The sequence below is a fragment of the Ornithorhynchus anatinus genome, chromosome 9 (genome assembly GCF_004115215.2).
Source record: "Ornithorhynchus anatinus isolate Pmale09 chromosome 9, mOrnAna1.pri.v4, whole genome shotgun sequence".
Classification (NCBI taxonomy): domain Eukaryota; kingdom Metazoa; phylum Chordata; class Mammalia; order Monotremata; family Ornithorhynchidae; genus Ornithorhynchus; species Ornithorhynchus anatinus.
Genome location: NC_041736.1, coordinates 49,115,621 through 49,137,429, shown reverse-complemented (window position 1 = coordinate 49,137,429; position 21,809 = coordinate 49,115,621). Strand labels below are relative to the sequence as shown.

Sequence of the window (21,809 nt, the reverse complement as noted above, 5' to 3'; positions counted from 1 at the left end):
CTCGCCACGCCCACTTCCGGAAGTGACGACGGGCGACGCCGAAGAGGAAGGCGCCAAGCCGGGCCCGGCGCGCATGCGCGGAGCCCTCCGCCGACTGCGGTGAGGGGCCTCGCGCCCGACCTTCCTTCCTCGGATTACTTTTTTCCCCCCCCCCTTTGGTAATGATAATAATTATGGTATTTGCTAAGCGCTTACTATGTGCTGAGCACTGTTCTAAGCGTTGGGGGAGATACCCCTGTCCTGTCCCCCGTGAGGCTCACAGATTTTAATCCCCATTTCACAGATGAGGTCGCTGAGGCACAGAAAATAATTATGGTATTTGTTAAGCGCTCACTATGTGCTGAGCACTGTTCTAAGCGTTGGGGGAGATACCCCTGTCCTCCTGTCCCCCGTGGGGCTCACATTTTTTAATCCCCGTTTTTCCAGGTGAGGTCACTGAGGCACAGGAAATAAGAATAAGAATAATTATGGTATTTGTTAAGCGCTTCCTCTGTGCTGAGCACTGTTCTAAGCGCTGGGGGAGATACAGGGTTATCAGATTATCCCCCATGGGGCTCACATTTTTTTTCATTCAATAGTATTTATGGAGCACTTACTATGTGCTTACTAAGCACTTGGAATGGACAATTCGGCAACAGAGACAACCCCTGTCCATTGACGGGCTCACAGTCGGCACAGAGAATGATAATTATAATGTTGGTATTTGTTAAGCGCTTACTATGTGCTGAGCACTGTTTTAAGCGCTGGGGGAGATACAGGGTCATCAGATCGTCCCCCATGGAGCTCACATTTTTTAATCCCCATGTTTACAGATGAGGTCACTGAAGCACAGAGAATAATACTAACAATGTTGGTATTTAAGCGCTCACTATGTGCCGAGCACTGTTCTAAGCATTGGGGTAGACACAAGGTTATCAGGTTGACTCACGTGGGGCTCACCGTCTTCATCCCTGTTTTACAGATGAGGGAACTGAGGCCCAGAGAAGTGAAAAGTGGCAGAGCTGGGATTAGAACCCACATAGGACTCACATTCTTAATCCCCATTCTTCAGATGAGGGAACTGAGGCCCAGAGAAATTACGTGACTTGTTTGTGCTCACGCAGCGGACAAGTGCTTTAAAGCCAATGGTGAGGAGTTTTTGTCTGATGAGGAGGTGGCTGGGTAACCACTGGAGGGTTTTGAGGAGCGAGGTGGCGTGTCCTGAAAAATGATCCGGACAGCAGAGTGAAGTGTGGACTAGAGTGGGGAGAGACAGGAGGCTGGGAGGTCAGCATCTGATGCGGTAATAATAATAATAATGTTGGTATTTGTTAAGTGCTTACTATGTGCCGAGCACTGTTCTAAGCGCTGGGGTAGACACAGGGGAATCAGGTTGTCCCACTTGGGGCTCACAATCTTAATCCCCATTTTACAGATGAGGTAACTGAGGCACCGAGAAGTTAAGTGACTTGCCCAAAGTCACACAGCTGACAAGTGGCCGAGCAGGGATTCGAACCCACGACCTCTGACTCCAAAGCCCGTGCTCTTTCCACTGAGCCACACTGCTTCTCTAGGCGGGATAGAATGAGTGATTCTATTCATATGGTAACAGTTTGGATGGAGAGGAAAGGGCGGATTCTAGCGTTATTGTGTAGGTGGGACCGACAGGATTTAGTGATGGACTGAGTATGTGGGTTGAATGAAAAAGAGGAATCAGGGATAACGCCAAGGTTTCAGTCTTGTGAGACAGGAAGGATGGTGGTGCCGTCTACGGTGATGGGAAAGTCACGGGAAGGACAGGGTTTGGGTGGGAAGATGAGGAGCTCTCTTTTGGACCTGCTACGTTTGAGGTGTCGGGAGGACAGCCAAGTAGAGCTGTCTTGAAAGTAGGAGGAGATGCGAGACTGGAGAGAGGAAAGAGAGATCAGAGCTGGAGATGGAGATTTGGGTATCATTCACACAGAGATGATAGTTGGAGCCATGGGAGCGAATCAGTTCTCCAAGGGAGTGGGTGTAGATGGAGAATAGAAAGAAACCCAGAACCGAACCTTGAGGGACCCCACAGATGGGGGGGGGGGGGCGGTGGTGGAAGGCAGAGGAGGAGCCCACGAAGGAGACAGAATGAACGACCAGAGAGATGAGGAGAACCGGGAGAGGACAGAATCACTGAAGCCAAGGTTGTATAATGTTTCCAGGAGAAGGAAGCGGTCCACGATGTTAAAGGCAGCCGAGAGGTCAAGGAAGATTAGGATGGAGTAGAGGCCGTTGGATTTGGCAAGGAGAACATTGGTCATCTTTGAGAGGGCGGTGTCTGTGGAGTAAAGGGGACGGAGGTCAGATTGGAGGGGGTCGAGGAGAGGAATTGTATTGAGCTTACAGTGTAGTGGGGAAGGCAGACACTATTATAAGTTACAGAGAGGTGGGAGCCACCCAGAATTAAGATGTGTACCCAAATGCTGGGGCTGGAAATAGAGTGGGGATGATGAGAGATTATTCAGGGAAGGCTTCCTGGGGGAGATGTCATTTCAGGAGGGCTTTGAAAATGTGGATTGGTCTGACTGATAAGAAAGGGGAGGGAGTTCCAGGAAGGAGGGAGGGCGTGAACAAGGGGATGCTGGGAAGAGAGATGAGACTGGCTGTGTGACCTTGGACAGGTACCTCATCTCTAAAATGGGGATTGAGACTAAATTTTATGTGGGACCTATACTGTGTCTAATCCAATTATCATGTTCTACCCCGGTGCTTAGTTCAGTTTCTGGCACATAGGAAGCACTTAACAAATACCATTTAAAAAACCCAAAAACTCAACAGTGAGGCACAGTGAGTAGACTGATATTAGAGGAGCAAAGTGAGTAGGCTGAATTTTAGTAGAGATTTGAGGATAATTGGGGGGTTGTTGATTGCCTTAAAGCCAAGGGTCAGGAGTTTCTGTCTTGCCTTTATAATTACCTCTTCCATGTAGGTGTATCCCGAATGTAGAGGCGGCTCTGACTAGGTGTTGGATATAACTGCAGATATCTTAGACTCCTGGAAGGCACACCAAGGCTAGAAACTGGGCGCAAGAGTCCCTTGGTGGGCCGGCTAGTGCCGGAAGACGTTAGCTAATCAGTTCTGTCACTGGCCGGAAAGCCATCCTGAAGCCCCGTCTACTAGAACCCCTGTGGAAAGCAAAAGAGTCATTACTTGATTTTCAGAGGTTTCAGTTTATAGAACAGCCAAGTAACCTTATCGTGAGCCTCATCTCTTGCCGTCCAGCAGACATAACCACTTTTTGTTAAACTCTTTCTAAATTCCTTGTTAGAGAGTGATGTGTGCCGATTCCAGAGGAAGAGGATTTCACGGCTGGGGCAGAGGAAGAGGTGGAGGGAACTACGCAGGCAAATGGAGAGGAAAAGGACAGAAAGGTGACTGGAATAAAAACAAAGACACACATGATTCTGGTAAGTCCAGGGAAATCTTACTTTGAGATGCTTGTTCATTCTTATTTGCCGGTATTCATTGTTTGTTATTTTGAAGGCATTCGTAATTTTAAGATGTTACTGTTTGAAAAGACCGGCTTTTCAAGCTGCCTGATATTGCAGAAACTGAATATCTTCTGTTGGTGTTAATTGTTAAGGTTTTTAGGTTGCGGACAGGGTTAATTTCTAGAAAATCTTGAATTTTCTTGAAATCTCTCTAATAAGAACATTAGCTAAAAACTATCAAAGTAATCAAAATCAATATATTTCACTGTTTTCATGAGAACAAAATGGAAAAACTCAAGACAGCATATACTTGTATTCCGATACATTCTTGCAGGACCAAGTTCACAACCTCGACTTCTTCAGTCAACACTGGACCAGTTCATACCGTATAAGGGTTGGAAGCTGTATTTCTCTGAAGGTAAGGTTCAGAGTCAGTGGCATCATTGGCATTTTTCTCTATCCATTTTCCCCCTTTGTCTCAAAGCTCAAACTCCTTAGTGTCATACAGCCTCCCATCCCTCGTTCTGATCTTGTTTTCACTGTTATCTGGTTCTGTTTTCAACCCCTTTCCCACCACCATGTAGTTCTGGGGTAGCTAGTTCTCAGGCTTTGGCCTGGCAGCTCTCAATGCCTGCAGTGGCCAAAGTAGCCGTGGAGGCTCAGTCAGTCAGTCAATGGTGTTTATTGAGCACTGTGTGCAGAATACTGTACTAAGTACTTGGGAGAGTACAGTATAACAATATAGCAGATACATTCCCTGTCCACAACGAGGCAGGTAGCAATCCCCCAGCACACTGTCCCTCTGACGTCAGTAGTTTGGATGGGGGGGCTACCGACTACATCTGGGAGCCCCCATGAGTGGAAAGGACTCCACTCTTGCAGCCTGAAGCAGCCCTCTCTCCCCTTCAACTCACCTTGATAGCGGGCTAGGAGATCATGAGGTGAGTTCCACCACGCACCACGCACTTAAGACATCTTTAAGTGGCCTCCCAGCTAAAATAATGGTCCACCCTCACCTTATCAAATAAATGTAAATAGAAGCAAGGGGAATCCTAAAATGAGGATAGAATTCTCCTTTGTCCGTTAATGAAGCTGTGCTTCCGGATCAACAGTATTGTGTCCCCTATGCGCAGATCGCCGTAATGGTCGCCTGGAGGAATATAGAAAAGAAGGAAAAGACCCTCCATTCTCTCAGGGAAATACAGTCTAATGAGGAATGCGATAGACGAATTAATTAATTAATTAATTAATACACGAATTAACAAATATAGTCTAGTTTAAGAGACAAGCAATAAATACAATGAATAATATACTATTAGTGTATAATTACATATATACATGTATACATATAATTATATGTATAATTAATATATTTTCATTCCTTGAAGCTACTCAGGCTTTTTTTTGGTGTGTGTGTGGCTTTTTTTAGGGATAACATTCAATGAGCAAATCCCAGGCAGTACTAATTTCACTTCGTGAGCGTCAGCCCGAGAGCGGTCGCGGAGTATTTTTGTGCCTTACGCTTGGTTGAAGCTCTACATTGACCAACTGATCAGTGGTCAGCCTGGCTTTATACTGTGCACAAGCTATGCGTGTGCTTTTCTGTGTAGGATAGCACATGTTGAAAATGGCCTAATGTTCATTCTTTTCATTTTCTGCTACATTTTGGCTTAGCATTGCTCCACCCTGGGAATGTTTATATGTCAAAATTGATTTGAAAATGAGGGGAATACAAGCATGGGAAATTCTGAAATGATTATAGTATTCTACTTGTTCCTTTATGGAAGTTGTACTTCTGGATCCCTCTATTGTGCCACCTGTGAACAGATAACTAAAATCGTCACTCGAGCGAACATACAAAGGAAGGAAGAGACCCTCTGTTCTCTCAGGGAAGACTAATCAATCAGTCAGTGGTATTTATCGAGTGCTTACTACGTGCAGAGCACTGTAATAAGCTGACAGTCTAATGGGGAATATGATAGGCATGAATTGAAAGATATAGTCTAGTTTGAAACGAGAGAGAACCAATAAATACAGTGACTAAGAAGATCGGTACCAAAAAAATGACTTTTAAAGTTACTAGCTCCATCAGGATCCTTCCTGGGAAAGTCGAGGTTTTTAGAGATTCTGAAGGAAGAGAGAGGAATGGCTGGCAAAACTGTGGGATGAGGGCTCTCCAGGCAGGGAGACAGGAACGTGAACAGTGGGTTGAGAGCTGGGCTATAAATACAAGACATCTCCTAATGGGAACACTGCCTCCGATGACAGGGCGTTTCAAGTAGGAGGGAGAACAGGCATCGAATCCCCATTTTTCAGTTGAGGTGCAGAAAAGAAAAGTTAAGTGACTTGTCCAGGGTCACGCTGCAAGCAAGTGGCGGAGCTGGGGTTAGAACCTAGTTCCTCTGGCACCCAGGCCTGTGTTTTATCCACTAGGCAATGCTGCTTCAGTATATGTATGTGAAAGTGAGAGTGCCACTAAAAATTTAGAAAAAAACAAATAAAATATGCAAATCATTAATTACTAATACAAAATGTGCCTGATTAGTTTACAGTGACTGTTCTCCTTTTGTTGAGAAGACTCAAGCATTTGAAAAATTTTTTATACAACGCATTGACTTGTATGATAAGGTAAGATTTTTGTTATATCAGAGCACCTGACCTTGTAATTTATTGTTTTGCAATCCAGCAATATATCGATCAGAGGTATTTATTAAGCGGTTACTATATGCCGAGCCTCCAATAAGAGATCTACAAATAGCGATCCTAGTGCAAACATAATATAAAACAAGGATATAGCTGCACCTGAATACCGGATACAGTCCAGCTCATTACAACTTAGAAAAGGGTATAATGAAACTGGAAAATTTAAAGACGAGCAACCAAAAGGAGCAGGGTGTAGAGTAGATTCTATGTGAAGGTGGACTGAAAGTATATTTTTGTAGATTGAGAAAGCTTCTCAGCCTTGAAAGACAAAGGCTACAAGGAGCCATAAAATCATGAAGGATGAGGAGCCCACACAAGCCTGAAGCCGTCCCCGGTCTCCATGGTTACCTCTACTGGACCAGCCCTGAGACTGTAAACAGACTTCCCTTGGTGGTCCTGGAGTAGTTGGGCAATAAGGAAGCAAGTGACAGGGAAGGGGCTGGGTAGCCACGGTGGGGTAGTCAGAAAAAGAAGCTGGGATCGGACTAGCAGGGGGAAACTGTGGAGACTGACTGAGATTTAAGAGTCTGGGGAAGGGCAGGGTGGTTTTTATTGAGCCCTCACAGTGGACAGAGCCCTCAAATAAGCACTTTGGAGAGCACAGTGCATCAGAGCTGGTAGACACATTCCCTGCCCACAGCGACCTTACAGTCTTGGGGGTGGAGGGGCAGACAGCCATTAATATAATGAATAAACTGCTGCGGGGTTGAGGGTAAGGTGAGTATCAAGCGGAGAAAAGTGAAAACCGGAAGAGACGTGGAAAGACGTGTGAGTTTTTACATAGTAAAAGACTGTCCCTGACCTCTTCCAGAAGGAAGGGCTTTGACCATGAGCAGAGCCCGAAAGATGTGCAGATCCTTAGTCAAACAAAGCCAGCCAAGCCACCCAAACCAGATTTGGTAGTTTTTAACTTGCGCGTTATAAGACAAATCTGCTCCAGGATGTTGTATTTCATCTAGAGAAGACTTCCCATTTTTAAAATTCCACAAATGTTTCCTAGGATGAAATAGAAAGAAAAGGGAGTATTTTGGTGGATTATAAGGAATTGATACAAGATGCTGAATTGACTACATTAATACCGGATATAGCAACTGAATTAAAAGACATGCCAGAGAAAATATTGAACTGCCTGGGCCTGGCGATTCATCAGGTAAGTATTAGTTTTTACTCAGACTTTGCATTATCTTTTAGAGGAGCAGATTCTGTGGACACACAGCCTTCTCCAAATATTCAGAGTCCTTAGCGTTAACCAAAAAAACCCCAATTCATATCACGAAAATCAATCAATCAGTGATAATTATTGATCCTTTCCTGGGTGCACAGCACTCTACTATGTGCTTGGGAGAGTACAATACACAGAACTGGTAGATATGTTCCCTGCCCGTAACAAGCTTACATTCTAGAGGGAACACGAAAGCAGCGTGGCCCAGGGGAAAGGGCACAGGTCTGGGAGTCAGAGGTTCTGAGTTCTAATCTCAGCTCCACCTCTTTTCTGCTGTGTGACCTTGGGCAAGTCACTTCAATTCTTGGTACCTCAGTTACCTCATCTGTAAAATGGAAATTAAGACTGAACCTCATGTGGGACATGGAACGTGTCCAATCTGATTATTTTGTATCTACTCCAGTGCTTAGGGCAGTGCCGGGCACATAATAGGTGTTTAACAAATGCTATAAAAAGAGGAAATATTGTTTGTTGCAAACCTCAGCCTAGGGGAAAGTGCAGATCCTTCACTGTTGAGTTTTCTTTGAATATCCTCCAAGCTGTTAATATTTTAGTCTATCTGAATTCATCCTTAGCCAGTTTCTTTTTATCTCGTTCCTGATTTTTATTTGTGCTGGGAAAGTAAAGAAAGGTTACCGGCGAGAAAAGGTAAAAGGAACATTAATCCTTTAGTAAATACACTCTTGCTGTTTACGTACACAGTGCTTTTAACTGATGCAGCTCTGTTCTATTTAATCAGGTTGGGGGGATTTAGAGTCCATTTTCCATATTTCGTAGTTCTTTAAGAGTTCTGCTTTATTCATGTTCTAATTGCTCGCTGACCTGTAAATGCACCCAGTTCGGCCACAGTACGTGTTCTTATCACGTGTTTTGGCTAGACTGTTGTTAGATAATTATGGACATTAGTCCGGCAACGTGAGCTTTTGGGGATTCAGGATGTCGCAGTTTCATGCATATATGCGTACACATAAGCACTCAGTGTCAGACATGCCAGTACTACAGTGTCAGTTTTTTGAGCATGAACCCGCACATATTAGAAGCTCTGGCTGTATGTTAAAATATTTGAATAAAGTGACTGGCTCTATTTAGCAGGATCCAGGGAGAAGGTGGTGGCCTAGTGCTTTCTTATTGTCTATCTTTCGGCTTAAGGACCCCGGGAGTGGAAATAACCAAAGACAGTGATCCCCCCCCCCCCCCCCAGATCTGGTTTCTCCTCAGCAGCAGCATTAATGGAACACCTACTGTGATGAGAGTACCAAACTAATCAATCAATCAGTGGTATTTAATGAGTGCTTACTGTTTGCAGAGCAATATAATGGAGTACAATATAATGGAGTTGGTAGGTACGTTCTATGCCTACAACCAGAGAGCACTGTACTGATCCCTTGGGAAAGTACAGTACAACAGAGTTGGTAGACATGTTCCCTGCCTACAACGAAGTTCTCTGACACCTAAAGTAGATGAAAAGACTTGGTCCCCATCCTCGAGGAGTTCATAATTTAATAGAGGAAGACAAAGGAACGCATTTGCCAAGAATAAAACGTCTAGGCATCTACTCATAAGTCCGTGATTAGAGTCTTTACTAAGAGACCATGAATTCCCCTGTCCAGAGTTTTCCTATAGCTAACATAGAAGATTCTTTCCTCTAGAGCATATTACCATGTAGTTTCTCTGAATTATAACTTTGGTTTAATGCATATTTCTATTTAGGTATTAACTAAGGACCTCGAAAGACATGCAGCTGAACTCCAAGCGGAAGAAGGGTTGCCTCGTGATGGAGAACCAGTTGTAAATGTACCACAAATCCACACAAGGTAAGCAGCGTTCGGGTTTTATGTCATTCCTGGGAAAAGGACATTAAAGAGCTTTTCAGAGTGCTCTGGGTCTGTATGTAGCAGCCAGATAAGAAAAGCTAAAGTTATTGTACCATGCCATCAACCAGTTGGATCAGAGTGAGCCAGGTTTAATCTTACTGGGATATTTTCCCTTCCTTTGGAATGCTTTCAAGAAGGGACGAGGAAGAATACACCAGCAGGGATATTTGAGAGACTGCAGCCCTCTGGGAAGCATGATTCAGGACAGAGCTACCTTTATTACAACCTTTTCTCTCCTTCTGAGGATTTTTAGACGCTAGAAGGGTTATTTGAAGATAAACTGGGGTATTTATGAACATGCGAGACAGTATGGCCTAGTGGAAAGAGGGCAGATCTGGAGGTCCTGAGTTTTAATCTCAGTTTGCCACTTGTCTGCTCTGTTACTTTGGGGAAGTCAGCCAACCTGTCCCCTCAGGTTCTTCACTTGTAAAATGGGGATAAGATACCAGCTTTTAGATTGGGAGCCCCATTATGGGCAGGAACTATGTTTTATTCAGTTAATTTGTAGCGATCCCAGGATTTAGCCCAGGACTTGGTGCATAGTAAACACTTTAATAATGCTATTATTATTACAGTTATTAAGACATTTGACAATTCCAGCAACCCTCATTATCCCTGTTCTCATACCTGCTGTCACCCACTGCACATCCACTGAAAACCCCTGCCTCTGAATACCTGCTGTGCTATGGAGAAGAGCACCAGAGAACACTAGAGAAGCAGTGAGGCCTAATGGATAGAGCATGGGCCTGGGAGTCAGAAGGACTTGTGTTCTTAATCCTGGCTCTGCCACTTGTCTACTGTGCAAGTCACTTCACTTCTCTGGGCCTCAGTTTCCTCATCTATAAAATGGGGATTAAGACTGTGAGCCCCATGTGGAACAGGGACCTGATGATCTTGTATCTACCCAAGTGGTTGGTTACAGCGCTTGGCACATAGTAAGCACTTAACAAATGCCATTTAAAATAAACAAACAAAAAAACACTTATCCCCATGAAATGGAGCTACCAGAGTGATCCCCAGCCTTCTGCCGTAAGTACTCTCCCTTTCCAATTTGTGACATTTAAAAATACTGAGAACCTAGCGGACAAGGTAAAAGTTGACTAGATTCTCCCACTAGCTTCTAAATCTTTCTGGATTTTGGGGGGACTAGGCCAAGTTCCGATGCTAGAAAGCAGCAGCCACCCTGATTTAGAATTCGGTAGACGTTTCCTTTGTTTTTCATTATTTTTATTATTATTTTTAGAATATACAACTATGATCCCCTAACTCAACTGAAGAACGTCCGAGCCAATTTTTATGGGAAATTCGTTGCTCTTCGAGGGACCGTGGTTCGTGTTGGTAACATTAAACCTCTGTGCACCAAGATGGCCTTTTTGTGTGCTGCCTGTGGGGAACTACAGACTATTTCTCTTCCAGATGGAAAATACTGTCTCCCTACAAAGGTAATTTCAAGTCTTAATTACCGAAGAGCTTTTTCTTCCCTCTCCATCTGTGGCATTAGAGGTTTCATCTTCTAGAATGGGCTGATTGCTTGAAGACAGTGAAGTCACCATTTACTGTAGCTACTGTATGATGTATGTACAGGATCCTTGTACAAATTGATGTTCTTTCCCTGTTAAAGTGGGGAGAAGGAGGGGATTGCCCTGGAGTGGAGAACGGGTCCTGATATATGCTCTCTCAGGAGGTGGAGAAAATCACTCCCTGCCCTTCCTCAGTGAGTATACATCGTTTGGTGGCAGAAGGATCCATCACAGTATGAGTATGGCCAGGATGAGACATTGCAATTTGTCACTGCGCTGCGCTACAACTCATTCTCCCCTTCTAGCTGCACGTGATTAGAGGAGGAAATGCCATGAGGCAGTGGAGGGAAATGCAGAGAGACCGTCTATTTTTCTCTTGCCTGCTCAGGAGACAATCGATCTCGTTGGAGGCAAATTGTTCCAGGTTCTAGTCTGACGGTCTTTCTCACCATTAGCTGTCTCTGTGGGTACTAATTCCACCTGACAGTAAAGATTGTGCTCTTTGCTTTGTCGGCCTAGAGCGATACCCCTCAGTGGCCTCTGTGGTTATTTCAAAAGTAGATCGAAAGATGCAGGCTGACCTGGACTGTATTGCACCTTAGCAAAAATTGAATCTGAATTCATTCGGTTCCAGTGTCCTGTGCCCGAGTGCCGAGGGAAATCCTTCCTGGCACAGAGAAGCTCTCCTCTCACGGTCACTGTGGACTGGCAGACAATTAAGTAAGTAGTATTGTACTTTTTTTGTATCCAATTGGATTTTCCCTCCTTCTTGAGTAGACGTTAATCAAAGAGTGCCCTGAAAAGAGATTGAAGAAATGCTCATCGTGTGTCGTTTATTAACTTTCCGAGATTTATTTAGAGTCTTTGCGTCTTGACAGCGGCTTCCTTGCAGGTTTTTAGAAGAGTTAGTAAATAAACGTGATTACCCACCTGCTCTGTAAAATAAGTGTCATAAAGAGCAGGAGGGAAAGCACTAACACTGTGATGACAGGGCTGGTGGGACTAGACCTGCCCAATAAGAGAGCCTCTGATCCTGCAGTTTTAACTGAACATTTAAAAGTACTGTGAATTTTTTTTTTACGGTATTTGTTAAGGGCTTACTATCTGCAAGGAACTATATGAAGTGCTGGGATACATACAAGATAATCAGGTTGAACAGCGTCCGTGTCCCACATGGGGTTTGCAGTCTTAATCCCAGTTTTACGGATGAGGTAACTGAGGCAAAAATAGGTGACATGCCCAAGGTAACACAGCAGACCAGTGGTGGAGCTGGAATTAGAGCCCAGGTCCTCTAACTCCCAAGCCTGAGCTCTATCCACTAGGTCATACTGCTCCTCATTTAAATTGAAGTGGCAGTGAAAGGGGAAGAAATCAAACTGAATAGAAGAGATTTTTTTTTTAATTTAAAATTCTCTACTTTCTCCAGATGTAAAATTTTGAAGTGTATCTATTACCCATGCAGATTTTTCAATGCTCTTGTGGGTGATATCTTTTGAACTAAACATTGGTTTCACTGGGCACCTCCTCAGGAAGATCTTAATTTATCATCAGTAGCATTTACTCAGTGCTTCCCTTGTCTATGCAGAAGGGGTTTGGAATGACCCGACGACCCTAGTCCATAGTCCCTAGATTGGGGCGTGCATACCGCATCTGCTTGATGACAGGGAACTCCAGTGGATTTTATGAGAAATAATCTGCTCAAAAGACCACCTGTCAGCTGTGTGACTGTGGGCAAGTGACTTTACTTCTCTGTGCCTCAGTTCCCTCATCTGTAAAATGGGGATGAAGACTGGGAGCCTCACGTGGGATAACCCGATTACCCTGTATCTACCCCAACTCTTAGAACAGTGCTCTGCACATAATAAGCGCTTAACAAATGCCAACATTATTATTATTAAAATGGGCATTTCCACAGAATTGCTTCACTAATTTTTCTACCTTGCTCCACAAGAGGGCACCTGAACACTATATTATTGCCCAAATACCAAGGATGAAAGAAAAATAAATCAATTCCCACAGAATCCAAACACCGTTTACTGTTTTTTGCAGTGGCTCTTAAATAAATCAAGGTAAAGGCTGTGAATCTGTGTTCAGCCCATCCAATAAAATAGGGGACCGAAGCAGGTTGAAAATATAAGCTAAGTTTCATAACCATCACCAAGAACTTGGAGAGAAGCAGCACTGCCTAATGGATAGAGCGTGGGCCCGGCGTCAGGAGGACCTGGGTTCTATTCCAGCTCCACCTTCTTGACTGTTAACCAACTCGTCGTGAACGTGTCTCCCAACTCTGTTATATTGTCCTCTCCCAAGCTCTGCACACGATAAGTCCTCAGTATATACCGTTGATTGATCATCTGCTGTGTGACCTTGGCCAAGTCACTTAACTTCTCTGTGCCTCATCTGTAAAATGGGGTTTAAGACAGTGAGCCCCATGTGGGACATGGATTGTGTCCAACCTGATTAACCTGATCCACCCCATCTTTTAGTATAGTGCCTGACACATAGTAAGCACTTAACAGATACCAGAATTACTATTATGTTTATGAGTTGAGGCAATTTCAGATTTTAAATTCCTAGCAGTTAAGAGCTATGACTATTTTAACATTATCCCTGTGTGGACATGTGAACATCTGATGAAAAGATTTAGGTTTCAGCAAGTATAATGGGAAACCCCCAAATTGGTACGTGTGTGAATTTGTTTATCTATATTTTAGGATTCAGGAGCTAATGTCAGACGATCAGAGAGAAGCAGGTCGGATTCCTCGCACAATAGAATGCGAGCTGGTTCAGGATCTGGTAGATAGCTGTGTCCCAGGGGATACAGTCACCATCACAGGAATCGTTAAAGTGTCAAATACCGAAGAAGGTACAGTATTACTCTCGGTTCTTGATTTTCGTTCTGATTTAGTTTTGACAAATCAATCCAGTAATGGGGGGGGGGGGGGGCGTCTCAGTTGAGATGGTCAGTTGTCACTAAGTTTTGACTCTTGCCTTTGTTTCTCTTCGTCGCTAAGATTGGCACTTATCTCCGATTTGCCATTATTCGTGAAATTTCATATAGTCGAGATGGCCATGCTTAGCCTGGAAGCTACACCCTCTTCTTTTGGGTGAAGATCCCTCCAGATCTTTCTAGGTCATAGAACTTCATAGACTGATCTGCTCTAATTGTGGCCGTCCTGACTCAACAAACTTGAGTATCATAGAATGAAGTGTTCAGCGGCATCCTTATATTATCAGCCACATAGAGAAGATTTTTCCATTCTCTTAAGTTTGCAGTAGCTTCCAGTTCCCATCTGTTTAATTCAAGAATTGAGTCGGTTGTAAAAATTGCTACCGTGACGAAGACTTGGTCTCATGAGAAAGTGGAACTTTTTCTTCCTGGGCACTACCCCAGATACAGTTCACGTGTATTTAGAAATAGCTACAGAGAGTTTATGTATCCCAAACTCATTCTGACCTTTCTCAAGTTCCGAGGCAATGCCTGGATTCTTCCTCAATCTGGAGAGGAATTGCCAGTGTCCCGTGAAGTTAAAGAAGACTAACATGCATCCTGAAGTAGGGGAAATTTAACTAACCTTTTTATTTCCTCTCCAGGTGAAACAGCACTTCAGTCTTCTTTTTTCTCTCTCTCATTCTCCCACTTTCCAAGTGCCTGTTTGTATCTGTGTGTCATATACACACACACTTTCTATCTCTCTCTAACTTTGCTCTGGTCTAGCTAGCTCTTTATGCACAGAGGGTTATGCTGGGCCTGAGTTTTAAATAAAAATTTGGGACACACATGAGTGTCCCCTTTTATTTGTTTATAAGGGATGTAATTCCAAACCTCAGGCTGAATTTAGCAAAATTTTAACAGTTCTTTCTCTAACTTTCCAGATGGAGCACAGTCTAATTATGTCAATCTAATATTTTCAGTTGAGGCTATTTAAGGCTATTATGACCCAGGTGTATAAACTTTATAGTTAATATTTCAAATTCTCACACAAATGGTTTAAAATAGTCGAGCATTTCAAAGCAAAGAGAATCAATATTTGAACTTTTTAAGCATAGAACTATTGAATTGGGAGGAAATACTTTATGTTTAAGTTTTGGATTCATTTTCTAATCTTATGCCTACTTCAGATATTCAGGAAATGCTCTAAGTTTTCTCCAAATCTGCCAAATACTAGATTTGAGGTAGTCTTAACATCTTTTAAAGGTTCTATGAAAATCTGTATAGTAGAAATAAGGATTCCCTCTTATGCTTTTAACAGGTTCTCGAAATAAAAATGACAAATGCATGTTCCTCTTGTACATTGAAGCAAATTCCGTGAGCAACAGCAAAGGGCAGAAAACAAAGATATCTGAAGATGGGTCAAACCACAGAGCATCAATGGAATTCTCTCTTAAAGACCTTTATGCTGTCCAAGAGATTCAGGCTGAGGAGAACCTCTTTAAGCTCATCGTCAAGTACGTTGGGTTTCTTTGTTTTGGCTAATTTGTGCACCAACAGTCCACCAAATTATTTCCTTTTTTTTACCTAATTGTGATTAGTTATGACTCTGCCTTGCAGTAGCAGGGTGGTCTAGTAGATAAAGCACAGGCTGGGAGCTGGAGGACCTGGGTTCTGCTCCTGGCTCTGCCACTCTGTCTGCTGTGTAACCTTGGACAAGTCACCTAATTCCTCTGTGCCTCAGTTTCCTCAACTGCAAAATGAGGATTCAGTATTCATTCTCCCTCCTACTTGACTATGAGCCCCATGTGTGGGACAAGGACTATATCCGGCCTGATTAAGTTGTATCTACTCCATTGCTTAGAACAATGCTAAACACATAGTACGCGCTTAACAAATACCATAAAAAACCCTATTGTTGCATACATACTAGAAAGGGAAACTATACTTCAGAGATGGAATTTCTCTGCCCTTAAAAATGATAGTATATGCTCTCCTTCCTATCTCTTCTTTTCTCCCTTTTCACTTTAATTTTTCTTAAATGGTATTAAGTGTTTACTGTGTGCCAGGCACTGTTCTAAGTGTTGGGGTAGAAACAAGGTAATCATATTAGACCCAGTCCACATCCCATATGGGGCTTACAGTCTTAAACCCCATTTTACAGACAAAGGTACCGAGGCACAGAGAAGTCAAGCGATTTGCCCAAGGTCACACACCAGACAAGTGGTGGAGCCAGGACTAGAGCTTAGGTCCTTCTGATTCCCAGACCCGGGCTTTATTCACTAGGCCACACTGCTTCTCAAATCCTCAATTATTATAATTATTGATAATTAGACATAATGTTAATAAGTTAATTCTGTTGTCTTTAAATCATCCTTGTCTTTGGCCAAGCAGAATCTGCCCTTTCTGGGAGTATCTTGACCCACCATTCCCCTCTGATTTCTCTACTCATATGTTCAGTTCATCTTCTTCCCTTCTGTGTGTAGTCTCATGCCAGCACACCTGTGCAGATTCACAGCAGGATTCTTGTTTACAACCCGGCTGGGGACAAGAACGAGTTGCATCACTTTCTCCTTCTCCCAAGGTTTTTATGTTATTTACAAATTTGAGCTGTGGACAGGAAACTTAGCTACCAACTCTATTATATTACACGCTCCCAAGCGCTTAGTACACTGCCCTGCACACAGTAAGTGCTCAATAAATACGATGAATTGAATTCCGTATATAAGCACACACATCGCCTCAGGTGACCTCATCGCTTACCCAGTTTGAGAAAGAAGATTGCCACTGTGAATCTGTTCAATCTAAAAACCAATTCCTTATATTTTAAAATTGATTGAAAACTTCTCAGTGATCAACGACTTTTACCACCGAAGAAGCTTAGCTTTGATTTGGCAAGTTTTGGGAGTTTAACTGACGGGAGGGAACCTTACTTTATTATGCAGTGGGGACTGAATTGCTGACCTTTTTGACATGGATTTACTCTTTCAGCCTCCTCTCAGTACGTATAATAAAGTCATGTTTTTGTGCACCACATAGATATGGTGACTTAATGACTTCATATTATTTATGTGCTTTTAGAAAGTGAGAAGTTAATCCACACTGTAGGTCTGTCCTTCAAGTACAGGTAATGATTATGATAAAATTTGAGAGGTCAGTCCCGCGGCTAGGACGGGGTCTTCATTGTGGACTTGTATGTAGAATGCTGTATTTAGTACTGTGGGATCTCATACATTTGTTGCCCTTTTTGAGGAGAACTGTAAAAAAGAAGGTGGAATTTATTTACTACAGAATCCGTTTTAATAACTGAGATGATAGGTGAATAAAAACACATTTTCAGTGTCCTTAAAAGAGTATTCCCTTTTGTTTTTTAGTTCACTTTGCCCTGTCATCTTTGGCCATGAAGTAAGTATTACCACTGGTTTATATTCGCTTTTATTTTCCATCACAAACTATTGCTAAGCATGTCAAATAAATATTGGATTCTGAAAGCGTCAGTCCCGAAAAAAAGAAAGTAATGTTCTACTGCCTGCAGAGTGTTTTGTTCTGTTTTTCCATCTTGGGAACCACCCTGCTGTCTTTGTCGGTGGGAACAATAGGGTCCTTCCCAGAGCCTGGAAGCCATTTTACAGTCAGATGGGAGTGGAGAGGAGGGGGAGCCCCCCCTACCTGGATTTCAGGGGGTTGAGAGACGGGGGTGGAGGAGAGACAGCTGGCTCCTATTACAAGGTCTACAGTGTTGGTGCCTTAAGCAGTTTCCAGTGGGCGGCGCCTTGCTCTTTTGTCTTATGACTGTGAAGGGTGTGTAGTCAGAGGTTAACTAAAACCCATTAAACCCCACAAGAACATTACCCAGGAGCCAAGAGAAGTGTGAATGGTACTGCCCTGCACAAAAATCCATTCCTTAGCAGTAGTTTTTGGAAGTTCGGACCAAGGCTGATCCCTTCTCCCGGGGAGATTCCACCGCTTTGATCGTGTCATCGTAAACTAAAGTTGCAGAGTAGTTGGGAACGCAGGGCTTAAAGAGTCCTGTATGTGTAGGAGACAAATTCCCAATAGATTGTATTTGTTAAGCAGTTACTGTATAGCAAGCACTTTATTAGGCTGTGAGCCCGTCATTGGGCAGGGATTGTCTCTGTCCGTTGCAGAATTGTACATTCCAAGTGCTTAGTACAGTGCTCTGCATATGGTAAGCAGTCAGTAAATATTATTGAATGAATTAAGCACTGGGGTAGATAAAAGACAGGCACCTCATGGAGCACACAGTGTTAAATAGGATGGAGAACAGGTTTTTGAATCCCCATTTTGCATACGAGAGAACAGAAGCACAGTGAATCACACAGCAGACACGTGGCAGAGCCGGGATTAGAATCCAGGCCTGTACTCTTTCCATTAGACCATGCTGTTTCTGTAATAGCTGTTCAGTTAATGGTCAACAGTCTAAGGTAGAAGAAATTAGCAAGCGCCAAATTGGAGAGAAAATGAAAAAAAGTGCCTTCTATTGAGTTCCTCTCTGTCCTCTAAGCTTACTAAGTATTGTATGTCGAAGAAATGGGCCAGCCAAGACTCCATTTGTATGAGCCCAGTACCCTCCCTCCCCAGTAAAATCACATTTCCTCCAGGAAGCCTTCCCTGATTAATTGCTCATCCTCTTACCCTCTTCTCTCACCCTATTTTCCCTCCCTCCACATCAGCTTTGTACTTGAGGCTTTATCCCTTAAGCACATAGGCATTAACCTTCCATTCCCTGTTGGGTAGGGATTGTCTCTTTCTGTTGCCAAATTGTACTTTCCAAGTGCTTAGTACAGGGCTCTGCACACAGTAAGCGCTCAATAAATATGACTGAATGAATATCTGGATAGTTGTTTCCCTTACCTGTAATTTATTTTGATGTCTGTCTCCACACTTAGGATGTAAGCTCTTTGCACCCTCTTGTATTCTCCCAAGCGCTTAGTATAATGCTTTGAACAGAGTCAGTGCTTAATAAATACCACTAATTTTTTTTTTCCAGTGGTACTTGTTAAATGCATACTATGGGTCAGGCACTGTACTAAGGTAGATACAAGCTCATCAGGTTGGACACAGTCCGTGACCCACGAAGGGCTCATAGTCTTAATCCTCATTTTATAGAGGAGGTAACTGAAGCCCAGAGAAGTTAAGTGATTTGCCCAAGGTCACACAGCGGACCACAGTGCTTCATCCACTAGGCCATGCTGCTTCTCTGTTGACAGTGATAGCCATCAGGAGGAAGACAGCACACATTGTCATGGACATGTAGAAGCAGCATGGCTCAGTGGAAAGAGCACGGGCTTGGGAGTCAGGAGGTCATGGGTTCTAATACCCGCTCCGCCACTTGTCAGCTGTTTGACTTTGGGCAAGTCACTTAACTTCTCTGTGCCTCAGTTACCTCATCTGCGAAATGGGGATTAAGACTGTGAGCCCCACGTCAGACAACCTGATTTTATCCCCCCAGGGCTTAGAACAGTGCTTGGCACATAGTAAGCGCTTAACAGATGCCTCCATCATCGTCATCACAAGGCAGAGTTTTTACTTTCAGTCTTCTTCCTCTACGTTTAGGGAGCCAGCAGAGAAACCCTTTTCGATATGAGTGATTCGAAAAGGAAAACTGGGTGGGAAATAGCCTCCTGTTAATATGTATCTCGATTCTGACCGGTTTTCTTTATTTTTCCACCACTAGCTCGTTAAAGCAGGTTTGGTATTGGCACTTTTTGGAGGATGCCAGAAATTTGTGGATGACAAAAATAGAATTCCAGTGCGAGGAGACCCACATGTCCTGGTTGTTGGAGATCCAGGATTGGGAAAGAGCCAGATGTTGCAAGTATGGGATGGTTAAGTAGCTAAACATTTAGCTTCTCAAATATAGATGTTTTTGCCCCAGCGGATTTTCTCGCCTCTCCCACGTACTTCTCTTGACACTTTTCCTTCCCACTGCACCGGGGTATTGTTTGTTCCAACTTTATTTTAAATACTGATGGAATGAAAATTCTGAATGTTTTCTTTTATTCCGATGATTTACAATTATTACAACTACTTTAAAATGAACCTTTCCAGTAGTAATAATGCTAATGGTATTAAATGTGTTTTGTGTGCCAAAGTACTGTACTAAGTCTTGGGAAAAAATACACACAGGGAATCTGTAGTCCAGATTCAGAAAAGTTGCCTGGTTTTAGTGAGTCAAGAGACCTGGGTTCAATCCCAGCTCCGCCTCTTGCCTGCAGTGTGACCTTGGACAGGTCAGATAACTTCTCTGTGCCTCTCTTTCCTGTAAAATGGGGGTGAAATATTTTCTCCCTCTCCCTTAGACTGGATCCCCGGTGTGGAACCGGAATTGTCTGATATTATTGTACTGTGTCTACCTCAGGGGTTAGTACAGTCTAAGCACATAGTAAGTCCTTAACAAACACCCAATTTTTATTATTATTTATCATCTCACATGATGAGTCTGCCATATGCAGAAAATAGCATCGGTTGCTTTGGGTACTGAGTGGCCTAAAAACCAACCAGCCGTAGCTTTTTTTTTTTTTTTTCCTACTTGAACGTTATTTGCATTTTCATGTGTTGTTCAGCTGCCAGAAAAACTTAGTGGTGTTTCCCGTTTTTTTTTTTTTTTCATTTGACCTTGTATCCCTCAGGCCGTCTGCAATGTTGCCCCACGGGGTGTGTACGTGTGTGGCAATACGACCACAACCTCTGGCCTGACCGTTACACTCTCAAGAGATAGCACATCTGGGGATTTTGCATTGGAAGCTGGTGCTCTGGTCCTCGGAGATCAAGGTGACAACATAAAAGTCAAACAACCAGTTGTTTAGGCTAAGGTGTTAGCTGTCTGTGTTTGCCTTTTCCCCGCTTCATTCTCCACAGCACTTCTGACTTCTCTTTTTTTCCTAACGTAAGCCCAAATCCGTGGTCCTTGAATTAGTTGGCAGCAGGTGCTAAATGGAATGCCTGGAAATTTGTATTGTATTATGTAAATTTTATTTTCACTTAGCCGCCAGGATTGAAGCTGGTACTTAAGTCTTTAATTGCTTTTCAGAGACTTGCAATGGATTTGATATTGCATTCAAGGATTGAATGTACTGAGTTTGTCCACTGAATATTTTAGATCTTTAATAGTCTATGTTTTGCTTCCCCGGCATCTTTAAAGCTAAGGGCTTTTCCTGGGTGTGGTTAGTTTTTCATGGCCAAAGAATTACTTTTCATTTTATGGGAAGAATATTGAAACCTGAGTAGGTCATATGCCTTTCCTATATAATTGCCAAAATGGAAATTGGAATAGTCCATTTACTTGACTGCATTACTTTTTTGTGTGTTTTGAACTGAAAATTAATCACAATTTTGAACCTACTATGAAGGGAGGAGACTTAAAAGAGGGAAAACCTCTACCTCTTTTTTTTTGGTTGTGGCAAGTAGTACTGTTTTCATGGTCCTAGCAATAATAGAACAAAGTACTATCTCCTTAGCCCTGGTTTGGCATCATTTATGGATTATGTGTGGAAAATTTTGGTTATGATAAAGAACTATACTGTTTATGTATAAATGAAATCATATGAGAAGAGGAAAAAATAGCCACTAATGTATATGAAAAAAATAGAAAAGTGGCATGGTCTGTTGGGTAATGATCTGTGGAAATGAATTTCTAAGTTCTTTTTTTCTTTTTGCACTTGGATTTGCAACGTTTCTTCACTCCCCCTCAACCCCACAGCACTTATGTACATATCTATAATTTAGTTAATGTCTGCCTCCCCCTCTAGACTGTGAGCTCACTGTGTGCAGGAACCTACCACCTCTGTTAGTTTGTACTATCCCAAGGGCTCAGAATAGTGCTCTACATACAGTAAGTGCTCAGTAAATTCAGTTGATTGACTAACTGATTGATTGTCCTGTAGAAAATCTAAGCCCCTCCTGTTGGGTCACCATCATCCTTTGTGCGGGCCTGCAGATCAGGTAGCATGGTGGGAGTCACATTTTCAAATTTTCAACACCACCTTCCTGACATGCACCCTAGGTTGACTGCTTCTCTTGAGTAATAACATCTGAAGCCGGTTTTGCTCTGTCCCATGGTGGGTGTGGACAGAGCCTTCCCTCCCCCCTTTA

At 43.1% G+C, this 21,809-nt stretch overlaps 1 protein-coding gene across 5 annotated transcripts in view; it reads left to right on the top strand.

Moving 5' to 3' along the window:
• Positions 1 to 32: 32 nt before the first annotated feature.
• The window catches only part of MCM8 (minichromosome maintenance 8 homologous recombination repair factor), a 30,159-nt gene continuing 8,382 nt past the window's right edge, over positions 33 to 21,809 (top strand). For 2 of the 5 annotated variants that reach the window (XM_029072246.2, XM_029072250.1), the window contains exons 1-13: positions 1,097 to 1,127; positions 3,281 to 3,419; positions 3,778 to 3,861; positions 5,989 to 6,071; positions 7,147 to 7,296; positions 9,079 to 9,182; positions 10,486 to 10,684; positions 11,397 to 11,482; positions 13,477 to 13,628; positions 15,016 to 15,211; positions 17,069 to 17,099; positions 19,393 to 19,533; positions 20,348 to 20,489. In XM_029072246.2, coding sequence (XP_028928079.1) covers positions 1,125 to 1,127; positions 3,281 to 3,419; positions 3,778 to 3,861; positions 5,989 to 6,071; positions 7,147 to 7,296; positions 9,079 to 9,182; positions 10,486 to 10,684; positions 11,397 to 11,482; positions 13,477 to 13,628; positions 15,016 to 15,211; positions 17,069 to 17,099; positions 19,393 to 19,533; positions 20,348 to 20,489 — 1,510 coding nt within the window. In that variant the 5' untranslated portion in view covers positions 1,097 to 1,124. Of the gene's footprint in view, positions 159 to 406; positions 427 to 1,096; positions 1,128 to 3,280; positions 3,420 to 3,777; positions 3,862 to 5,988; positions 6,072 to 7,146; positions 7,297 to 9,078; positions 9,183 to 10,485; positions 10,685 to 11,396; positions 11,483 to 13,476; positions 13,629 to 15,015; positions 15,212 to 17,068; positions 17,100 to 19,392; positions 19,534 to 20,347; positions 20,490 to 21,809 lie in introns of those variants that run through there. The other 3 variants (XM_029072248.2, XM_029072247.2, XM_029072249.2) reach the window with 3 other exon arrangements.